The following is a 17,966-nucleotide window of genomic DNA, read 5'->3' as shown; positions in this document are numbered from 1 at the left end:
TAGGGTGTGGTATAGTCAGGATACACCTAAGAGGGGCAGAGGTGCTCGCCAGAATGATCGATACCCATCCAAAAAGAGGAGGATTCATGGCTGAAACCACTGCTCTGGCAAAGGGCACCAAGCCCTGTCACGATGGAGAAGAGGTGGGAAGGGGAGGAAGATGCTGGGATGGGAGAAGCCAAGCAGATCCTCACTTTAGCAGTGAGAGCCCAGGAGCCCCAGAAAACCCCACCAAGGCTAAGCTGCATCTGCAGGAGCCCTGACCAGCACTGCTGAGGTTTGGTGCTAGGGTACCCATTGATTGTAAAATCTCAGAAGGAGCCCAGCATGAGACAGGAGGAAGAGATTAATCCAACACGGGTCAGTGCCCCACACTTCATGATTAAGCAAAACCCCAGAGGGATGAGCCCCAATTCTCCCCCTATTTAGTGTGGGGTTACTAAACTATTAAAGATATTTTTTCCAGGCAGGCTGGACACTCAGAGATATTTTTAAGGCAAAAGAGAGCGTGACGTGAATTGTTGGCTCAAAATTTCCCCTCCTGAGGATCCAGGACTTCTGTGCTTTCCAGGGAAGCTCCTCCTGCAGGATGCAGCCTGAGAAGGTCAGGAATGCACCTTGCAAGGGGGAGCAGTAAAGTCAGGCTGGCCTGAGCTTTGCTGGAGTCAGACCCAGTCTCTGTGAGAACAGGGGCTCCAGCTGGCTCCAGGTATGCTCCCCATAAAGGCTCCCAGCTCAGCCTGTCAGCGGGCCTGCCAGGAATTACTCATTCTTCCTAATGGGTTATTAAAAAGAAATAAATACTGAGAAGAATTTTACGTTATTTGTATTCCTGGAGTGCTCTTCAACAGCCCTAAGGAAAATTTTAAGGGGGCACAATGAGATGTGTGCTGAGAGGGAAAAGCAGAGCCATGAGGGGACTTCCCACCCCCTTCCCAAGCACCAAACCCCATGTCTGGAGGGCAGTGAGCATCCCCTCCCAAACACCACGTGCCAGACTCAGGACGGTGCAGACGAACATCTCGCAGCCGGTGCTGCTGCCCGTTACCTGTTCTTGCACTCCCAGCTTGCCTTTCTGGATAGAAAAGGGGTTATGAGAGAACAGGGAGTTAAAATCCTTTTGGGAAATGAGGGTATGTCAAGCTGGACCAGGCAGTAAAGTGACTAAACCAGCCTGTACCAAAAGGGACAGACACACTGGGATATAGGGGAAAGGGCTTTTTGGGCTGAGGGAAAAGCCAGGCTTCTGGGAAAGGACAGAAAGGGAAGTGAGTGATAAAGAGAAATAAGCTTGGCAGAAGGGTGAGGTTTGTGGTGTGCTGTGCTTCAGAGATCCACGGCTTCCTCAGACCTGAGCAAGACCATTTCACATCCTGTAATGTGGCAATCTCAGTATTTCCACCAGCCTTTCTGGGACACGCCACAGTGCCACTGCTGCTGTCCTACCCTGTCCTGCAGACACCCACACACACGTCAACACACACACACACCTATCAAAACAGGTTTGATTCCAGGTCCCTTCACTCCTGGGCATCCTCCCCCGCCTGCATGAGGGAGCCTTGGCAGGCAAGCCCTGCAATCAGCATCACCATCCACATCCCACACTGGGACGTGCCATGGAGAGGCTGTGACAGCCCTTGGGGAGCCTTCCCCAGGGCAGGCATCCAGAAAGGGGCCAGCGAGAGCTGCTGGCTGGAGCCACTTTGAACCACCCACCTTAATTTACCTGGGTCCCTCAAAGAAGGAAGGGACTTAAAATCAGGGCTGACTCAACAATGAGTGTGACAAAAAAAAAAAAAAGGAAATAAAAACTAAATAAACCACTTCCAAAACAGCCAACTAGACCCCAAAAGAATGACAGCGACTAGGATGAGAACAGCAGCACGGTGTGTGACCAGGCACCACGAGAGAGACGAGCACGGTGGGGTGGGATGTGCTGTACGTACCCCCGACGAGTCGACAGGCAGCTGAATACAGCTTAACTGCCCACTCGCTTCTTCTCGCTTGGAGATCTCCTGAAGGAGAGACGGGGGGAGGGAACAGGGAGGAAGGGGAAGGTGGGGTTCAATTTTCAGTTTCAACAGCACGGCTGAGCGGGGAATCAAAAAACACGGGAGAAGAGGGGGAGGAGGGCAGTGTGTGGCCACAGAGGAGAGCCAGGCACTGGATCCACGGCACTCAGCACAGGGACACAGAGGGAGATCTCAGGGAGGAAGAAGCCTTTGAAGGGACCAGCCTTACACCCTTTAAATTAAGTGTTTCGAACAGAGCTTGCTTCAGCTCCTAAGTGATAATTGTGCTAATGAAACACCAGCTAATTATTGAAAACATGTTTTTTTTTTTTTTTTTTGCAGCTGTATAATAGCATCTTTATTTATTACTCCTTCATTAGGCAGCAATGGAAGCTTTTAACGAATGTTTGATTAACACAATATCAGTGCTCTTGCAGGTGAAATACCTAATTTAAGGAGAGACACAGTCTGCTGTGAGTTCAGATCCCTGCTGCTCAGCCCTGTTAGTGGAGAGACCCATTTAAATCAGCAGTTTAAACCAGGGGTCTGCAGCCTGGGGGGCACAAATTTTGCCACATGCATGACCCCAACATTTCACAGCACCAGAATCCAGCCTTTCCCTGTCCACTTGGAAAACAGACATCATTTTTCACCTTGTTGTGTTTCCCCTTGTTCAGGGGTGGCTTTTCCAATATTCCTCAGCATTTTTCAGCAGAGTGGCAGTGCCTGGTCCTGTCCCATGGGGCAGCAAGAGGTTCCATGCTGCAGCAGTAGGGCACACATTATCCCACCAGCTGGATTTCTTGCCTACAGGACAATGGATCTTTCCTCTGGTTGCTAAATGGTTACAAAACTCATCCCAGCCTAGGCTGGGATGAAGAGTTTAAGGACTTGCCAGCAATGTGATGGACACTTAACTTAAAGTCTTTGCTTGTAATAGAGAGAGATGGAAAAGCCATCAAAAGGGAAAAGATGGAAATGTTTCCTTTCACAAGGAAAATCCCACTGAAGCCAATAGGAATGCAATAGGCAAGGGATGCAAGAAAAACACCATCCAAAATCTCCCCTGCAGGAGGGACTGTTCCCTCAGGGGAAAACCCAGAAGTTGAATATCTGTATTTCCCCAAGGATACTACCTCTGGAGAGCAGGTAGTGTCCTGCAGAGAAAAGGATGGGGAGGCTGGAGGAGCTGGGGGGCCAGGGAGGGAGCAGGGCACAAAGGATGGAAAGGATCAAACCCATGAGTGAGGACAGATGGGGACAACAGGACACAAACTGGAAGGATTACCAATGGAAGAATACACCCTGGAGATAACACTATTAGGAATTCCCTCAGGAGAGGAGCTTTATGCCTGACTAAGAGGAGTCATTCCTTGCTTCAGAGAGAAGTGTTCAAGGCAGGCACCTGAGTGGTTGTGCAGCAATTTCCAGCCCTGCTCACTCTCCACACCAACACCAGGGTCCAATTCAACCAGGTAATGTGCAGTCAAAAATAACCACATGGTACAAAGCCCTGCCTGTGCCTTTTGCATGAGAGAAGCTGGTAACCAAATTAAAGGAAAAAAATGGGGGAAAATCCTCCACCTCAATCCTGCAAAATACATTGCTCTGTATTTAAAGTTTGGAAGAGGCACTTTTAGTTTTTTCAGCTGCTTATAGTCATCTGCTGCCTGGCAACTGGGGCTGCAAAGCCATGCACTAAAATTAACGAGGTGCTTGTGGATTGAGGAAAGGCACTCAAGGACCAGGGAGATAAAGGCAGCAGCCCCAGGATTGTGTTTCCGCCCAGAAATCTGAAGGAGAATGGAAAAAAAAAAATCCAACAAACTCGACTCAGAAGAGTCAAGTGCAGACACGGGCTGTAGACGCCAGGGTTTGTTTACAGCGAGAGATGATCTCTCTATTAATTCTGCTTAGGAGAGGATCCTCTCTGTGCTGGCTTGCAAAAACCAGAACGTGATCTGTTTGCAAAGCTACACACCAGCAAAGCTGAATAAACATAGAGCAGCAAGGCCAGACCTGGGGCCTGACCTCCAGAGACATTTGCTCCCAGTCTGCTGCGGGAGACCTGGGCTGAGCCAAGGGATCTCTTGGTGTCACTGCACCTCACTGGAGGAATGTGGAGAACTCAGAATAACAAGGATGTGGAAGAAAGATTATTGTGAAAAAGCTATCATCAAAGCTTGAGATATAAAACAGCAGCATAATCAGAGTCACAAATCATGGAAATATGGTGTGAGTTTGTTAAAATCGTCATGGCTGAGCCTGACATGTCAGTTGACAGCCCAGGTTTGGTCTTTGGGAGCTGCACTTGTTCCTGGTCCCTGTGCTCACCTCAATACTGGCAAAAACATCTCTAGCTTCAGGCTATCCCAGTGCTGTCCCAAATCCGAGGTTCCTCCCTGGTTTACACAGCACTTACAGCACATTTCAGCTCACACAGAGATCCTGAAGCTGGCTGGGACCAGCCCAGCACTGCCCTGGCAGAGGAGACATGGGGGCAGCGGATGGGGCAGCTCTGCTGCAGAAAACAGCCAAGAGCAAATTTGAGGAGTGCTGCAGGCACTTCCCTGACTCTGGGGCAGCCAGACCCTCAAGGACATCATTACTGGAATAAAACCACAGCCCATTAAGCCAGGGCATGGCTTTACAGGGAGTTGCTCCATGGCACAGCTGGGCACAAAGAAGGGACAGTTTGCTGCCAGAAGAGGCAGGCTGCAGTGCTGGAGCAGGAGCATGCTCCAGCATGGCAAACCATGAGGAGTCAGCCTGCCTTAAAGACCAGGGGCTGCTGCACTTAAAGGCTGTATCCTTTCCTCTGCATAGTGGGTGCCCTAGGTGATCTCCTGGGCTGGTGACCTTCAAAGCTCAATTTGCCAGATGGAATAAAGGTTGGCTTTCCAAGCTGTCACCAGGAACAGACAAGGAGCTTTGTACCTCTTATCACTCAAGCAAGGGAACATTTTTGCTATTTGAGAGAGCTGGGCAGAGGAACATTTTGCCCTTTGAGAGAACCCAGCAGTGATTGTCCCTTTGGCTGAAGGGTGGGGGCATTTACAGACAGAAACAGCTACAACAATAACAATTAAAAAAGAAAAGCACCAACACGGAGAGAGAGATGATACAAAAAAAAAAAAATTTCTTCTTGCTATGTCCTGGTAAGACTCCATTAATTTAACACCAAACTTCAAAAATAGTAATGATAATAAAAACAGTTCTGTTCGTAGGATGGTAGAATATTATAACACACATGGAACAAATCTTAAATAATACTTAATCACCCCAGAATGCTTTAAAAAATCAGAGATAGTGTGTAGAAGCACAGCCCATACAAGCAGACTCTAGTGAGGAGTTTTAGGTTGTATTTACCTCTCCAACCAACGCCCTGGGCAGGGTGTAAAGGTCCCCTCCCCTTATGGGTGTTCTTGAACAGTTAGAAAGCTTTTGCAAGGAGCAGGTGGGCATCACAGGTCCCCCACTCTGAGGGGTTCTAGGTGACATGCACACCCACTCTGAGCTGGACAGCTGGATTGGCAGTAGGATGGAGAAAAGGGTTGAGCTCAATTCTACATTGCCTCTCAAAGCCTCCAGCAATGCAGGATGTCTCAGGGAAGCTCCCATTGTGAGGAAGCAGATGGCAGAGACCAAAATCAGGTACTTTAAAACACAGAGAGCATTGCAGGGCTGGGAACTGGAAGAGCTCCATGAATGCATACCATGAAAAAAAAAGATAATTGTGTCACTAATCTCTTACCAGCCTGTGTAAGTTTTCAGGAGGGGCCTTGAATCTGGATGACAAACACGGTGAAAACTGTTTCAAAGAGACTGTCATAGCAGCAATCCCATCCACAGTGCCTGACTCACCCCTCAATTCCCACTCCTGCATTAATGCTAACAATGCTTTTCATTTAAGCCCTTCGTGTACAGGGTTTGCTGTATTAAATTGCACCATGGCTATGGAAACAAAAAAAGAAGTAAAAAAAATAAGAAGACCTAATATTTTACCCCATGCTTTTCCCATACCACTTTTGTCCAGGTATTGTTGTCCACCTTAGAAATCAGATTCCAGGATCTGGAGGCCCTAAAACTTGAGAAGAAAGCAAAGGCTCGAGCATGAGGACATTACCTCTGTCTGGAAACCCTCCACGAGGATGGCCACCAGCAGATTAAAGAGAACGTAATTCCCAAACGTCATGAGAGCGATGAAGTAGAGAGCAGCCCAGGAGGAGGTGGAGGCCATGCCATTGTAAAGGACCTTGTTCCAGTCTTCCTGGGTCAAAATCTGCAGAGGAAGGGTATCAGGACTGTGGAGACACTGGAGGATAGCATGCTGGGTATCCATGCTGTGGATGGGCCAGACAAGCATCCTGCTTTTAGGGCATCCACTGTAGTGCAACCCCAAAAGGATAAATCCCTTCTGAGCCAGAGAAGAGAGAGGAGCAGGGGGATTGTGATTCCCAACCACCAGCAAGGACCTTGTGCAAAATGCCCTGTCCCCCATGTAACACAACACTGGTCAGACCTTTCCTTTGGTCAGCCAGGATGATTAAAGTCCTCCACAGATCCCAGGGTTACAGGGCCCGGAGCTGCTAGAACAAAAACTGCACATGTTGGCCATAAATCAGATTCCATTATTTGTCAAAATACCTCTGCAAATGGTCCTGATCTCCTCCATTTCATTCCACCCCTTCACCCACCCAGTCCATACCCTGCAAACACAAGAGCCACCTGCCTTGGCAGCCCCTCCTCACCAGGCTTCTGATTTAGTCTGGAGAACAGTCTGAGAGCTGAGAGCCCCCCTAAACCTGCACTTGTGGTTTTGGCTCATCTTCTCTCCATGGCATGGAGCTTCACTAAGCTCTGTCAGATGAGCTGGAAAACAACCCCAGTTCTTCCCAGCCTCCAAACACCCATCAGTTGTGGCATTTTCCATTTTGTACCTGGAAAACAGTGACGATGGCCCAGAGCAAGGAGTCAAAGTTCTTCCTGTCGGGCAGAGTGTCCCCATCCCGCTCCGAGGCGAACTTACAGCCAAAGAGGTGCATGCCCAGGATGCTGCAAATGAAGCAGGGGCTCAGCAACAGCACCACCACACAAACCAGTAATCACACAGCAGGGTGACTCTCTCCTCATTTCACCTGGGCAATTCTTTTTTAATGTTTTTTTTTTTAAAAAAAGATGGATCCTTTGTTCGTTGAAAAACATGCCTTGAGATCACGCAAATCAGATGTGAATTTAGGTCAAATCTGTCAAGGAGTTTCAACCAAAAAGTGTGTCTGCTCCTTGTTTTTCTTCTGCTTCATTTTTTTCTAAGTCAAAACATTGTCTTTCAACATTTTCTAAACAAAATGTTTTGACTTTCTGTTTTGCAATGACACATTTTCAGCAAAATATGCTTCAACTGAATTAGGAAGACAAAAAGGGTTTCTGTGAAATGCCTGAATAAGACATATCAGGGGACTTGAAGCAGCTTTTTCAATTTTGACAGAAGAACAGAATACCTTTCATTATGGATAGATACTAAAAGAATAATCTTCTTTTCCCTGCTCTCTGCTAGTAACCTGAATAATCAAATTATTTACAGCTCTACTGAGCACCACAGCTGAAAGTGGCAGTTTTGGAGTCTCACTGGAAGAAGGGACATTATCCCCTGGAAGACACTGCCTCTCTTCAGCCTTCCCAGTGCCTGCGTTGCTCAAACACCACACTTGGCTGTAGAAGGAGAAAGGCTCTTCTCAAAATCTAGACCAAAATCTAAAAATACAGGGCTACACCAACCCTGTTTCTAACATTTCTGCTTGTCTGAAGATGAGGCCATGAAAAAGCACAAGCACCACCATGTCTGACATTTCTTTGGGAACATCATTCTCTTCTTGGCAATATTTTTAGCACCAGGCTTTCTGATAGCTGGTAAGTAATGGGATTTCTGTCTTGGGGTGATGTCAAGGAATCATCCAGCCTGAAAGATTTTCTTTGTAAACCATTTTGCAAAGACAAATGTGGTTTTCTCTTTCGGTCCCTGGTGGATTTCAGTGGGACCAGAGAGTGCTAACATGTAACTAACTCTCAGAAAACTCACATTTTCGTCAGCCAAGAAAGACCGGAGACCCTACTTGACCATTTCCACAAGAGTCTTTATTTTCATGCGAAAGGGTGATCAGCAGGATTCTCCCCTCAAACAAAGGGCAGGCAGCTATATTTATAGGTTCAGGAAGGATTCAAACTACAACCAATAGAAGTTTATACAAAGAACAGCATCCAATCTAAGTGAGACGTTCTAAAGGTGAACTGACCAATTACACAGACTAATTTCTAACCAATTATCTTCTGAAGTGTTAGAGAGTGACCAAATTCTTAAGGAATTTGGCTCAACCTTGGTATCTAGGATACCTTATCTATTATAGCAAGTTCCAGGGGCCAGGGGAAGATGGCTTTGGAGAAATTGTATCATCCACAGACAAACATCTCATCTGGCTAACTGAGAGAATTTAGGGCAGCAAACCACCCCTGCTGTTCCTGGGACCATCCAGCTCTGGTACGGACTCTGCCATCTCCTCATCCCACCACGGCATCCCATCCAAAACCCTCAGGACAGGGAACTGGAAACACTCACCTAAAGATGAAGATGAAGAGCATCAGCAACATGCAGAAGGTGGCCACGTTGTCCATGGTCTTCATGAGGACGACGAGCTGGCGTTGCAGGGCCGGCATGAAGCGCACCAGCTTCAGCACGCGCATCAGGCGGAAGGTGCGCAGCACCGAGAGCCCCCCGCCCTGCTGGCCCACGATCTCCCACACGCTGAGGAAAACAAAAGTGTCACTGCAAGGGCACTGCACAAAGCCTGGCTGCAAGGTTTGGAGGAAAGGCAGTGGAGGGAAGGTGAGATTCAGAGAGGAGAGAGGTGGAAGGTGGGCAGACGTGCGCTGACAATGCCCGCAGTGATCTGGACTCTGTCCAGGCTTGCAAAGAGCAGAGCCCCACTTGAGTGTCAAAAATATGACTGAAAATCAGTGACTGCAGCTGCAGGGGCAGTTGTAGCCTTTGCAAGTGCCAAGAAAACAGAGATACTTAATCGGGCACTGCTTGTGCCATTTGGATCCCAGACTGTCCCAGGACATTGGGACTGATTGCTTTCTGCTTGGGCCTCTCTAAAATGACTGTAAAATAATCCCAAGATATGTATTAGCAATCATGCCTAAGTACATTCATTACAGAGAGAAGTGTAAAGTGTCACAGGAAGGTATTTATGCCAACTCTCCTTTACTTTCTGTTTAATTAAACAGCCAAATGAGGAGAAACACACATAAAGAAAGCTCAAGGTTTGTACCTAATCACCACAATGATCCCATCAAAGATGTTGTATGGATTCTTAATGTAGCCAAAAGGACCATAAACAAGGACTTTCAACAGCATCTCCAGGGCAAACAGGCTTGTGAAGACGATATTGCTGATCTCCAGGGCATTGGTTAGTTCCTCTGGCTGGGGAAAGAAGAGGAGGAAATTGAGAAAACAAGCAGCCAGCTCCATATCCAAAAATCACATGAGGAAACACAAGCCCCAGCACTGAAAGTGTGAGAATACTGATGCTAATGATGTGGTGAGAAAATGGCAATAGCTCACTAAAGCCCAGGAGATGGAAGGAAAATACTATTAGAGTGTTTAAGGTTTAGAAGTCCATTGTAAATTCAGCAGGTAAATCTGGACATGGACTTCACGTTAATCAGAGCTTTAGTACCACCTCAGGAGGTTTAGGCAGAAATGGCATTTACTGAGGTTTAATGCTTTGGCATCCCCCACACTGATTGTCCTTATGCAGAAGGGAAAGTCAGGCCATTTCTCACATAAATATCCCTTTAGGGCCTGTCTTTTTATTTAGTAGCTCATCAAAAGATTTGAGCTAAGATTTTTCAAAAGCAGAGATCTGAGGTGATATAACCAGAATGGCTCAAAAAAAATCTCATTACTCAAAAAAAAAAATCTCATTATCAGGTAGCCCCAAATCTGCAACTGAGGAAGGGCCCAATCCTGGCACTCCAGACAGGCAATCTGAAAACAAAGGCATGAAAAAAACCCAGAAAGTTAAGAAAAAGTTAAGAAAAAACTCTGAAAAAACTACCCATACTCCTGATAGTCTTAGACATAAATTAATACCTTTTGTGGGTTTTTTGCAAATGTCACAGAGGGTTCCCAGCAATGCCTGCAGATGCTCAGTGCTTCCCCTTCCCCCATAGGTGGGTGAGATTATTGGAACACATGTCAGAGGAGAAAACCCGGTGCTGTAGTCTGTGAGGGATCAGCCAGTGGCAAAGACAGAATCCACACATCAGATCCCTTCTCCCCATTTCACCCCAGCACAGATGTGGCTGAAAAGCCTCATTACAATGAGGAGCTGACATCCCCTGGCAGATGGCAGTGGGGTCACAGCAGCAGCGCTGAGCTGGGCTGGCACAGCTCACCAAACACCTCACACACAGGGGCAGCTTCCCCTGGTCTAAATCCTCACTTTTAACCACCCATGTGGATGCCTGGACCATAACTGTGGTGGGTATGGCCAGATGTGTTTGCTCACAGCAGCCACACCATGAGCAGAGGAAAATGTGCAACACATGCAGCTGACTGCACCTTTCATTTACATGAAACACATTCAGGACTGGTCAAAAAGTTCCTGTGACAGACCAGGAGCTGCCACATCACAGCACAGATTGTAGGGTTTGACTTGAGGTGACCCAACCCCAGCATCATGGCAGGGTCAACCGTGCTTCAGAGCCTCAAAAAACTACAGTGACCAAGGGGTTAACAGATACCTGCTGGCAAAAACCCAGATAAATCCATGCAGGCATTCAAATCTTTGTTTCCAAGGGTTAAACCACCCAGGCCCAGCCTTTGCAGGGTAGATGGGGACCCAGATTGGTGTGATGTTATCTCAGCATGGTAGTGAATCCCTGAGGACTTGCACAGATATTGGCAGAAGCTTGTGATGACACAGGATAGCAAAGGATGAAACAGCAGCATTTAAAAGAAAATGTAATAGAAAAGTAAAAAAAAAGAGGGTGTTGAACACAACTTATACCTCAAACATCCTCGCTGAAGAACAGATCCCTTGGCTAGAGCTTGCCAAACACCCCATGCACACAGCCCAAATCACCTGCCCACTGATCTACAGCTAAAACATAAATGCTGCAGCTCCCAATATTAAATCTAGCCGTGGTTTAATGCTGTAATACCTATGGGAACACTCAGACACAGGGTAATAAATAGGCCAGGAACTTATATGTCAAGCTTCACCTCAGGACAATTTGAAATAGCTACAATTCTACATTACTCACAAAAAAATGCCAACTCATTCATGAGTGCCCTGGTGCTGAGGCAGGCTGTGCTGTTATTAGCACTGCAGTGATATGGCTGGAAAGGAGATGTGTTCCTGGAAGCTTTCCTTCTCATCCATCAGCACCACTAACCTGGACCCTGAAGGCTGATTTCCACCCTCTGTTCCCCTCTGCAGTGGCACAGTGAAATCTAACTGGCCCAAAAGGCACAACCCAGTTAAACCCTTGCCCAACATCTCCTGCAGTCACAACATCCTTTCCTCGTGGTGGTTGACATGGAAAATCCAGCAGCCCTGGAGGGATGACATGGTAATAGCATGGATTAATGAAACTTTGGACTTCATGGGCACTTTCTGGTCAGAGATGTTGTTGGAATGTGCAAATCTGGATGGGAGGTGCTGGCAGGGCACAGCTGGGCGATGTGGGGAGCAGAGGGGGAGCAGCACCTACATTGCAGCTCTCACACACTGGAGGGGCTGTGACACCTCTGTCCCATGAAATTTCCCTCCCAGACCACCCAGCTCAGGAGATATCCAACACCCCAACAGCCCTGGCACTGCTTGTGAGGGCTAAGGGCCACCCTATGCTGACACTGCAGCAACACATCTGCCTGCCTCCCACTGCTTCACCCCAAAAACCTGCCTGCCCCCCCACTCCTCCACACACTCTTTCCCACTTCTCTTGCAGGAAATAGCTTTTAATATCTGAGACACTGGGCAGACATAATAAAAAATGAAGAGTGGGAACTCCTGAACCAGAGGTGAGAATTAATATCCAAAAATCTAAGATGATGGGCCAAACTGGATTGAAAGAGGAGGAGAAGAGAAGAGAAGAGAAGAGAAGAGAAGAGAAGAGAAGAGAAGAGAAGAGAAGAGAAGAGAAGAGAAGAGAAGAGAAGAGAAGAGAAGAGAAGAGAAGAGAAGAGAAGAGAAGAGAAGAGAAGAGAAGAGAAGAGAAGAGAAGAGAAGAGAAGAGAAGAGAAGAGAAGAGAAGAGAAGAGAAGAGAAGAGAAGAGAAGAGAAGAGAGAAGAGAAGAGAAGAGAAGAGAAGAGAAGAGAAGAGAAGAGAGAAGAGATCCAAGCTGAGCATCCACTGAAGCATCCCCCACTCTGACCTGGCTGAAACCAGCTGAGTTATTTTGCTTTGGGAAACTATCCCCAAACAGTTGAGATGGGGCAATGCAAATTACTTGGGGGATTTCACAGCCATGTGAGGAGCAGGACATCCCCCCAAGACCCTCAGTCCCACTCAGGGGTCCCCAGGGCAGCTCATCATCCCTTTCAAGGGACACAGGGCTGCAGCTGGTCCATGGGGCACCCCTGCCATGAGCACCACTGGGATTTATTTGTGCCAAGAGAGGGGGGCTGTGATCATGATCCTGCCCTGGGGAATCTCAGCCAGGCAGTGGGGATTCAGACCCTCCTAAGAATTCCAGCTATGGGATTTTCATTCAGCCACAGATGTATATAGATAAGATTTTTTTATAAGATGCTTCTACTCTAGAGAAATCACAAATATGTCTGAGGCCTCTTTCCTGAGACTTCATTACAGTACAGCAGGAATGTGATTTTCTCTCCCATGGGAATTGAAATTATCATCCCATCCCAAGCAAGAATTCAGAATTTCAGACTTGGGAAACTAAAACACAGTGCACAGAATCTTGGAGGTTCTTCCCTCATATTTCAGTCCCCATTCCTTTATCCCTTTACTTTGTACTGTAAATCAACCAAAATTTAAAAGACATAGATAAAAGTCAGTTTGAAGAAGAACATGGAACTTTTTGTTCCTCAGCTGTCCAAATGGACACTTCAAACACCTCTAACAGGATATTCCAATAAAGCTGAGGGGGTTTTGAGGCCAGTTCACTGAAACTGGCTGCTTCAAACCAACAGCTTCAAATGTGATAAACTGCCATTTTCTGACAATACCCATCTAATCAAAACACTATCGACCAGCTCTAGACGTGATGTACCTGAGAGAGTCACTGCCTGCTGGCACACAACCAGCTCCATGGATCCTCACTGGGCTGGGAGGAAAAGAGCTGGCAAAATCACTCAGATTTTCTCTCTGAGGGCCACAACACAGCAGCTGGGGGAAGTAACATCCTTTCTTTGACTAAATGATATATTCTAGGGGGAAAAAAAATCTCCAGGACCACTCTAAAAAGGACATTTTCCAGGAAGCAGAAACTGAGGTGCAGAGCCTGGGGTTTCTATGCAGCACAAAGCCTCTGCCCACCACCCCCATTACAGCACAGCTGCCACAGCCTCAGCTTCTCCATTAAAAGAAGAGTCTGCTAATTCTCTCATCAGTAGCAGCAGTGCCTAATTAAAAGGAAAGCATCCTATGATTAAACAAGCAACACCCAGAAAGAACGAGATCCAAGTGTAATTCAACTGTGGTACAAAACACCAGCTCTGCCAGCAAGCCCTCAGTAAATACTGAATTTTGTTTATAGGACATCTTGCCTTGCTGGACACACAGATGTGTTGTCCTGGATAAATCATTCCCTGTTAGCCTTCTGTTTGTGTAGTGTCGATTTGTTGATGTACCAAACAGCACATTGACAAGTTGTGGCAGCACATAAAACCAGAGCAGACAGGGCAGAAAACACTGAGTGGCACTGGGGCAGCAGCAGGATGTGAGCCCCAGGCACCCACCCAGACCTGACCCAGCCTGACAGGGGGCAAGTGGGGCAGGGAGGAGGGCAAGCCCTCTGCACCCTGCCTGGAGGATTCAGGCAGGGCTGTCTGGCACCAGGAAGAAAGGGAAGATGTCCCCAAGGTGCCTCAAGAGGTATCTCAAAGCTGCACCAGCACCTTGCCCTTTTTCAGCATTCAGAAATAAGCTGTAATGCATTTCTTTCTTTTATTCCCCCCTATTTTAAAAGCTGAGCAGCTCATGAGTGAGATTTCTGATGGCAGAAGGGACATGCTCCATTTCTCTGTGAGCATGTGCCACTTTCCCTGCCCATGGGGCTCCAAGGTGTCTGCTCAGCAGGTGAGGCTGTGGGCACTGAGTAGGGGAGAAGGTGAGGACAGGGGCTGGGGACATGCAAGCCCTGGAGCCTGTGTTCCCCAGTCTCTGACAAACAAGCCCTGCAGCTGGATGAAGCCCTGGCAGACAGTGCCCAGAGCTTACAAGGCTCCTGTCTTCCTCAGCTGTGACCCATTTAGGGCCCAGGGTCTTCATCATCATCACCAGACCTGCACCCAGCACCCTGGGCATGGCTGGCTCAGATCCATCCACCCCACACCCCCCTGCCCACACAAGGAGCTCCAGGCTGAGCCAAGCCTGCTCTCATCCAGCCCCTGCTCCTGGGATGCCAACACAAAAGAACAGAAGCACCCCAGGGTCTTTGCTCTCTATCTTGCTAACAACAAAGCAGAAAAACCCACTTTGTCTCAGCACAGAGCAAGGGATGGGACAGCCAGCCAGGAGGCAGAGCCCTCCTGATCCCAAGGGATATCTCTGGGATATTGCTCTGCTTCTGTGAGCAGATCCAGAAGGCCGTGAAAACCTCTAACCCATTCAAACTGCTGCAAGAATAAGACCTTTCTGAAATCATTACCATGGCAACTAGGAAAAATAACACAGAAAGAAAATAGCAACCTCAGCTCTTTCACAGGAAACACCAACAACGTTTTACTGACTCATCACTTGCAGATTTCTAATATATATACATAAGAAAGAAAATCAAATGGGTCACACAAAGATAGGATTTTCAACTTAACACTGTTCTGTTAAGATCCTCTCCATCCTCCACGTGGGTGCAGACACACACCAGGTCCACCCTGAAACAGGAGCCAGACCACAAGTCCCGGGGCAAAATGCAAGAAATTCTGACAAACAGAAGCAGCTCTTAATTAACAAAATGAGGTGCCCTTTCCTTGCCCTCTCCCACGCTCAGTTTCCCATGACTGACAGCTCATGGCTGTGTCCTCACTCAACCCACAAGCCTTCTCCATGCACTGCCTCCATCACATCCATGTTAATCCCCCTGTATCAGTGCACCCACTGAGCCACAACCATCCAAAACACCACTTTGGTTCCCTTCAGTAAATACAGCTCCTGTTGGCTCCAGAGCTGCCTGCAACTTTATAAATAGAAACTCAATCCACTCATATTTTCAGAAGTGACATTCATTGTCTTTGGGGCTCCTTAAAAGGTATCAGGCTTTAACTATTGTCCTGTGTCCAGCAGAGCAAACCTGAGCCATGCTTAATCAGGGTCTGATAGGCTTCCTCTACTTGTCCTTTGCCAAACTGGTTAAAGAAAACAATTCAGAAAGTAGCAGGATTGCAGTAGGCTTTGCTCTGCTCCTCCTGGGGCAGCAGGCATGGAAAAAGGTGCTGTGCTCACTGCTCAGTGGGCTGGAGGAGCACTGCTGGGATGTTCAGGATTTATAGGCATTTATTATAAGGAAATGACTTTGACAGACAAGTGAACAAGTCCAGTTACATCCCTTCACTGCATGGGAAAGAAGGATTTTCTTACGGGCTGAATGGAGGCTGAGTATTTCATGCCACAGCAAGTAATGCTGTAAGAAAGGGAGGAAAGCAGCTTTCATTTCAGAAAAATCAGAGCTGTCTGCACAGGAGGGATTCCCCCTCCACCACCTCTGCTAATCTCCTTGTCTTTCACCCATCCTTCCTCATTCCAATCAACAAGTGTCCCTTCCCACCCCACACCTGCAGAGAGAAGGAGCTGAGTCCCGTGGACGTGGAACCTTCCTCTCCAGCACATCTCTGTTGAGGATCCACGGCAAAAAACTGAATTCCCTGCTCCCTATTGTCCATACGGGGCTGAGTCTCCAGACACCTCTTGTCTACCTTGACAGTGGGGTGCAAATGAGGGGATGAGCCCCAAAATTGATGGAGAATTTAATTGAGCCACCCTGAGTGGACCTGCCCAGACCCAAACAGGGCCTGCAGACCACATCCTCCTCCTCCAAGTCCTGCAGCTGGCTTCTCTTTATCACTCTCAGGAGGCACAGCAGGTATTCTTGCCTGATCTCCTTATCTCTCTCTGCTTGAGATTTCTGGATGAATATTATCCCAGAAAATGCAAGAAAAACATGAACCAGCTCATCCCTCTGCCCAGGTTTTGAAGGAGCTTAAGCTGAACAAAAGCAGCATTTCCACTTGGTCACACCTTGTAAGTACTTGAGATTTAAAGCCCTCTATTTCTGGTTAATCTAAACCAAGTTGGAAACTTATCTCCCCATTAGTACTTGAGAAGGGACAGGGGGAGAGAGGAAATAAAAAGAGGGAAAGAAAAACGCTGTCACTGTAGGGCTCCTGCACAGTTCTGCTGAACGTGGGTTTCTGATGCTGGTAACACTATCTCTAATGCTGACAGACATCTATGGCTTGTTTCCTAACATCAGCAAAAAACCAATTATAACAAAGAGCTGAAATCCAGCAGAGATGAGGGAAAAAGCACTCGACTGCTGCCCCCATCCCTGCTGGGGCTGAGCAGGGTGGGAGTGGGCTCTGAGTACGTGAGTGGCACAGTCATGAGTGCCAAGAGCACCAGTTCTACCAGGAGAACCAGGGGAAAATGTGGATTGATCCCTGGGAAAACACCAACAACCAGAAGTGCTTACAGATGAAAGCGTTTGTGGTGCGAGCTGAGGGTGCTCCAGATGTTCTAGCTGAACTTCCTGGCTCCCACCCAAGGGGAACAACCACAATAATCAAAGAAGGAACAGAAATGCCTGGCTATCTGCAGGGAGCAGTGATTTTTCATCCACACAGGGATGAAGCAGGTTTTGAAAGCGCACATAATTTTCCCATTTCACCAAGCTGGAGTCTCTTCTCAATGCTGCCTGAGCAGAGATAATACGAGGGTATGGATGGCAGCTGAAACAACAGCTGTAATGATAGGATCTAAGGCAGCTCGAGTATTTCCAGCCTCTGAACTAAAATAACAGGAAAGGACTGACACTCATGGTTCCCCAACCAGGGAGCTGAAAAAACTTTAGCAGGTGTCAAGGAATCTATATAGGCTCATCAGTAAAGCATGCAGGGAACAGACTTATCTGATAAAAAATAATAACCTTTCCAGTTGCATTAAATCTCATTTAATTTTCAAATATTTCAATCTCCAGAACCAGGATAAAGTCTGTTTTGTAGGCACAGTCCATTTTTTAATGGCTAAGAGGATCACAGCATTTTTTACCCCTGGAAGAGCTTCACAAGTGAGTCAAATAAAACATGCGAGTTCCTACAAGACCCCATAAACCCTTCAAATCCCCGAGAAGCAGAAGAACCCCCAAGGTGCATGAAAAGAATTACCCCCAATAACAAACAGAGAGCTGGTTTTGAAGTCGGTGATCCCAGCGATTAACAGCTCCGATGACTTCCATCAGCACCGACTCCTCCAGTCTCCAGCAACAAGCCATTAATAAGAGTAATTTCTGAGTAAGCAGGAGCTAATTGAATACAGCACATGCAAACCCATAGGGCACCTCCTTTTCCTGCTGTGGGAGTGCCCCTTGCAGCTGGAGTGCTGAGGAATTAAGCTGACAGTAGCTCCGAGCCCTACACTGGGCAAAGCCAGCAGGCGCTGAGGGAGGGAAAAGCCTGGCTGAGCTGCCAAGGCTTTGATTGCTTGGCTAAGAGC

The 17,966-nt window shown here is 47.5% G+C and overlaps 1 protein-coding gene across 23 annotated transcripts in view; it reads right to left on the bottom strand.

Moving 5' to 3' along the window:
• Positions 1-17,966, bottom strand: part of CACNA1G (calcium voltage-gated channel subunit alpha1 G) — a 144,742-nt gene that overhangs the window by 59,363 nt on the left and 67,413 nt on the right. For 13 of the 23 annotated variants that reach the window (XR_004419806.1, XR_004419807.1, XM_033076861.2 and 10 more), the window contains exons 11-16: positions 9,341-9,492; positions 8,626-8,811; positions 6,953-7,067; positions 6,139-6,294; positions 1,947-2,015; positions 1,049-1,075 (exon numbers count right to left, since the gene is read on the bottom strand). Coding sequence is in view for 21 of the 23 variants with exons in the window: in XM_033076861.2 (XP_032932752.1) it covers positions 1,049-1,075; positions 1,947-2,015; positions 6,139-6,294; positions 6,953-7,067; positions 8,626-8,811; positions 9,341-9,492 (705 nt within the window). In the remaining 2 variants the exon portion in view is untranslated. The remainder of the gene's footprint in view (positions 1-1,048; positions 1,076-1,946; positions 2,016-6,138; positions 6,295-6,952; positions 7,068-8,625; positions 8,812-9,340; positions 9,493-17,966) is intronic. The other 10 variants (XM_033076863.2, XM_033076870.2, XM_033076865.2 and 7 more) reach the window with 3 other exon arrangements.

The sequence above is a fragment of the Catharus ustulatus genome, chromosome 20 (assembly GCF_009819885.2).
Source record: "Catharus ustulatus isolate bCatUst1 chromosome 20, bCatUst1.pri.v2, whole genome shotgun sequence".
In the NCBI taxonomy this organism is placed as follows: Eukaryota; Metazoa; Chordata; class Aves; order Passeriformes; family Turdidae; genus Catharus; species Catharus ustulatus.
The sequence above is the reverse complement of the archived record's forward strand: the minus strand, read 5'-3'. Positions and strand labels throughout refer to the sequence as shown.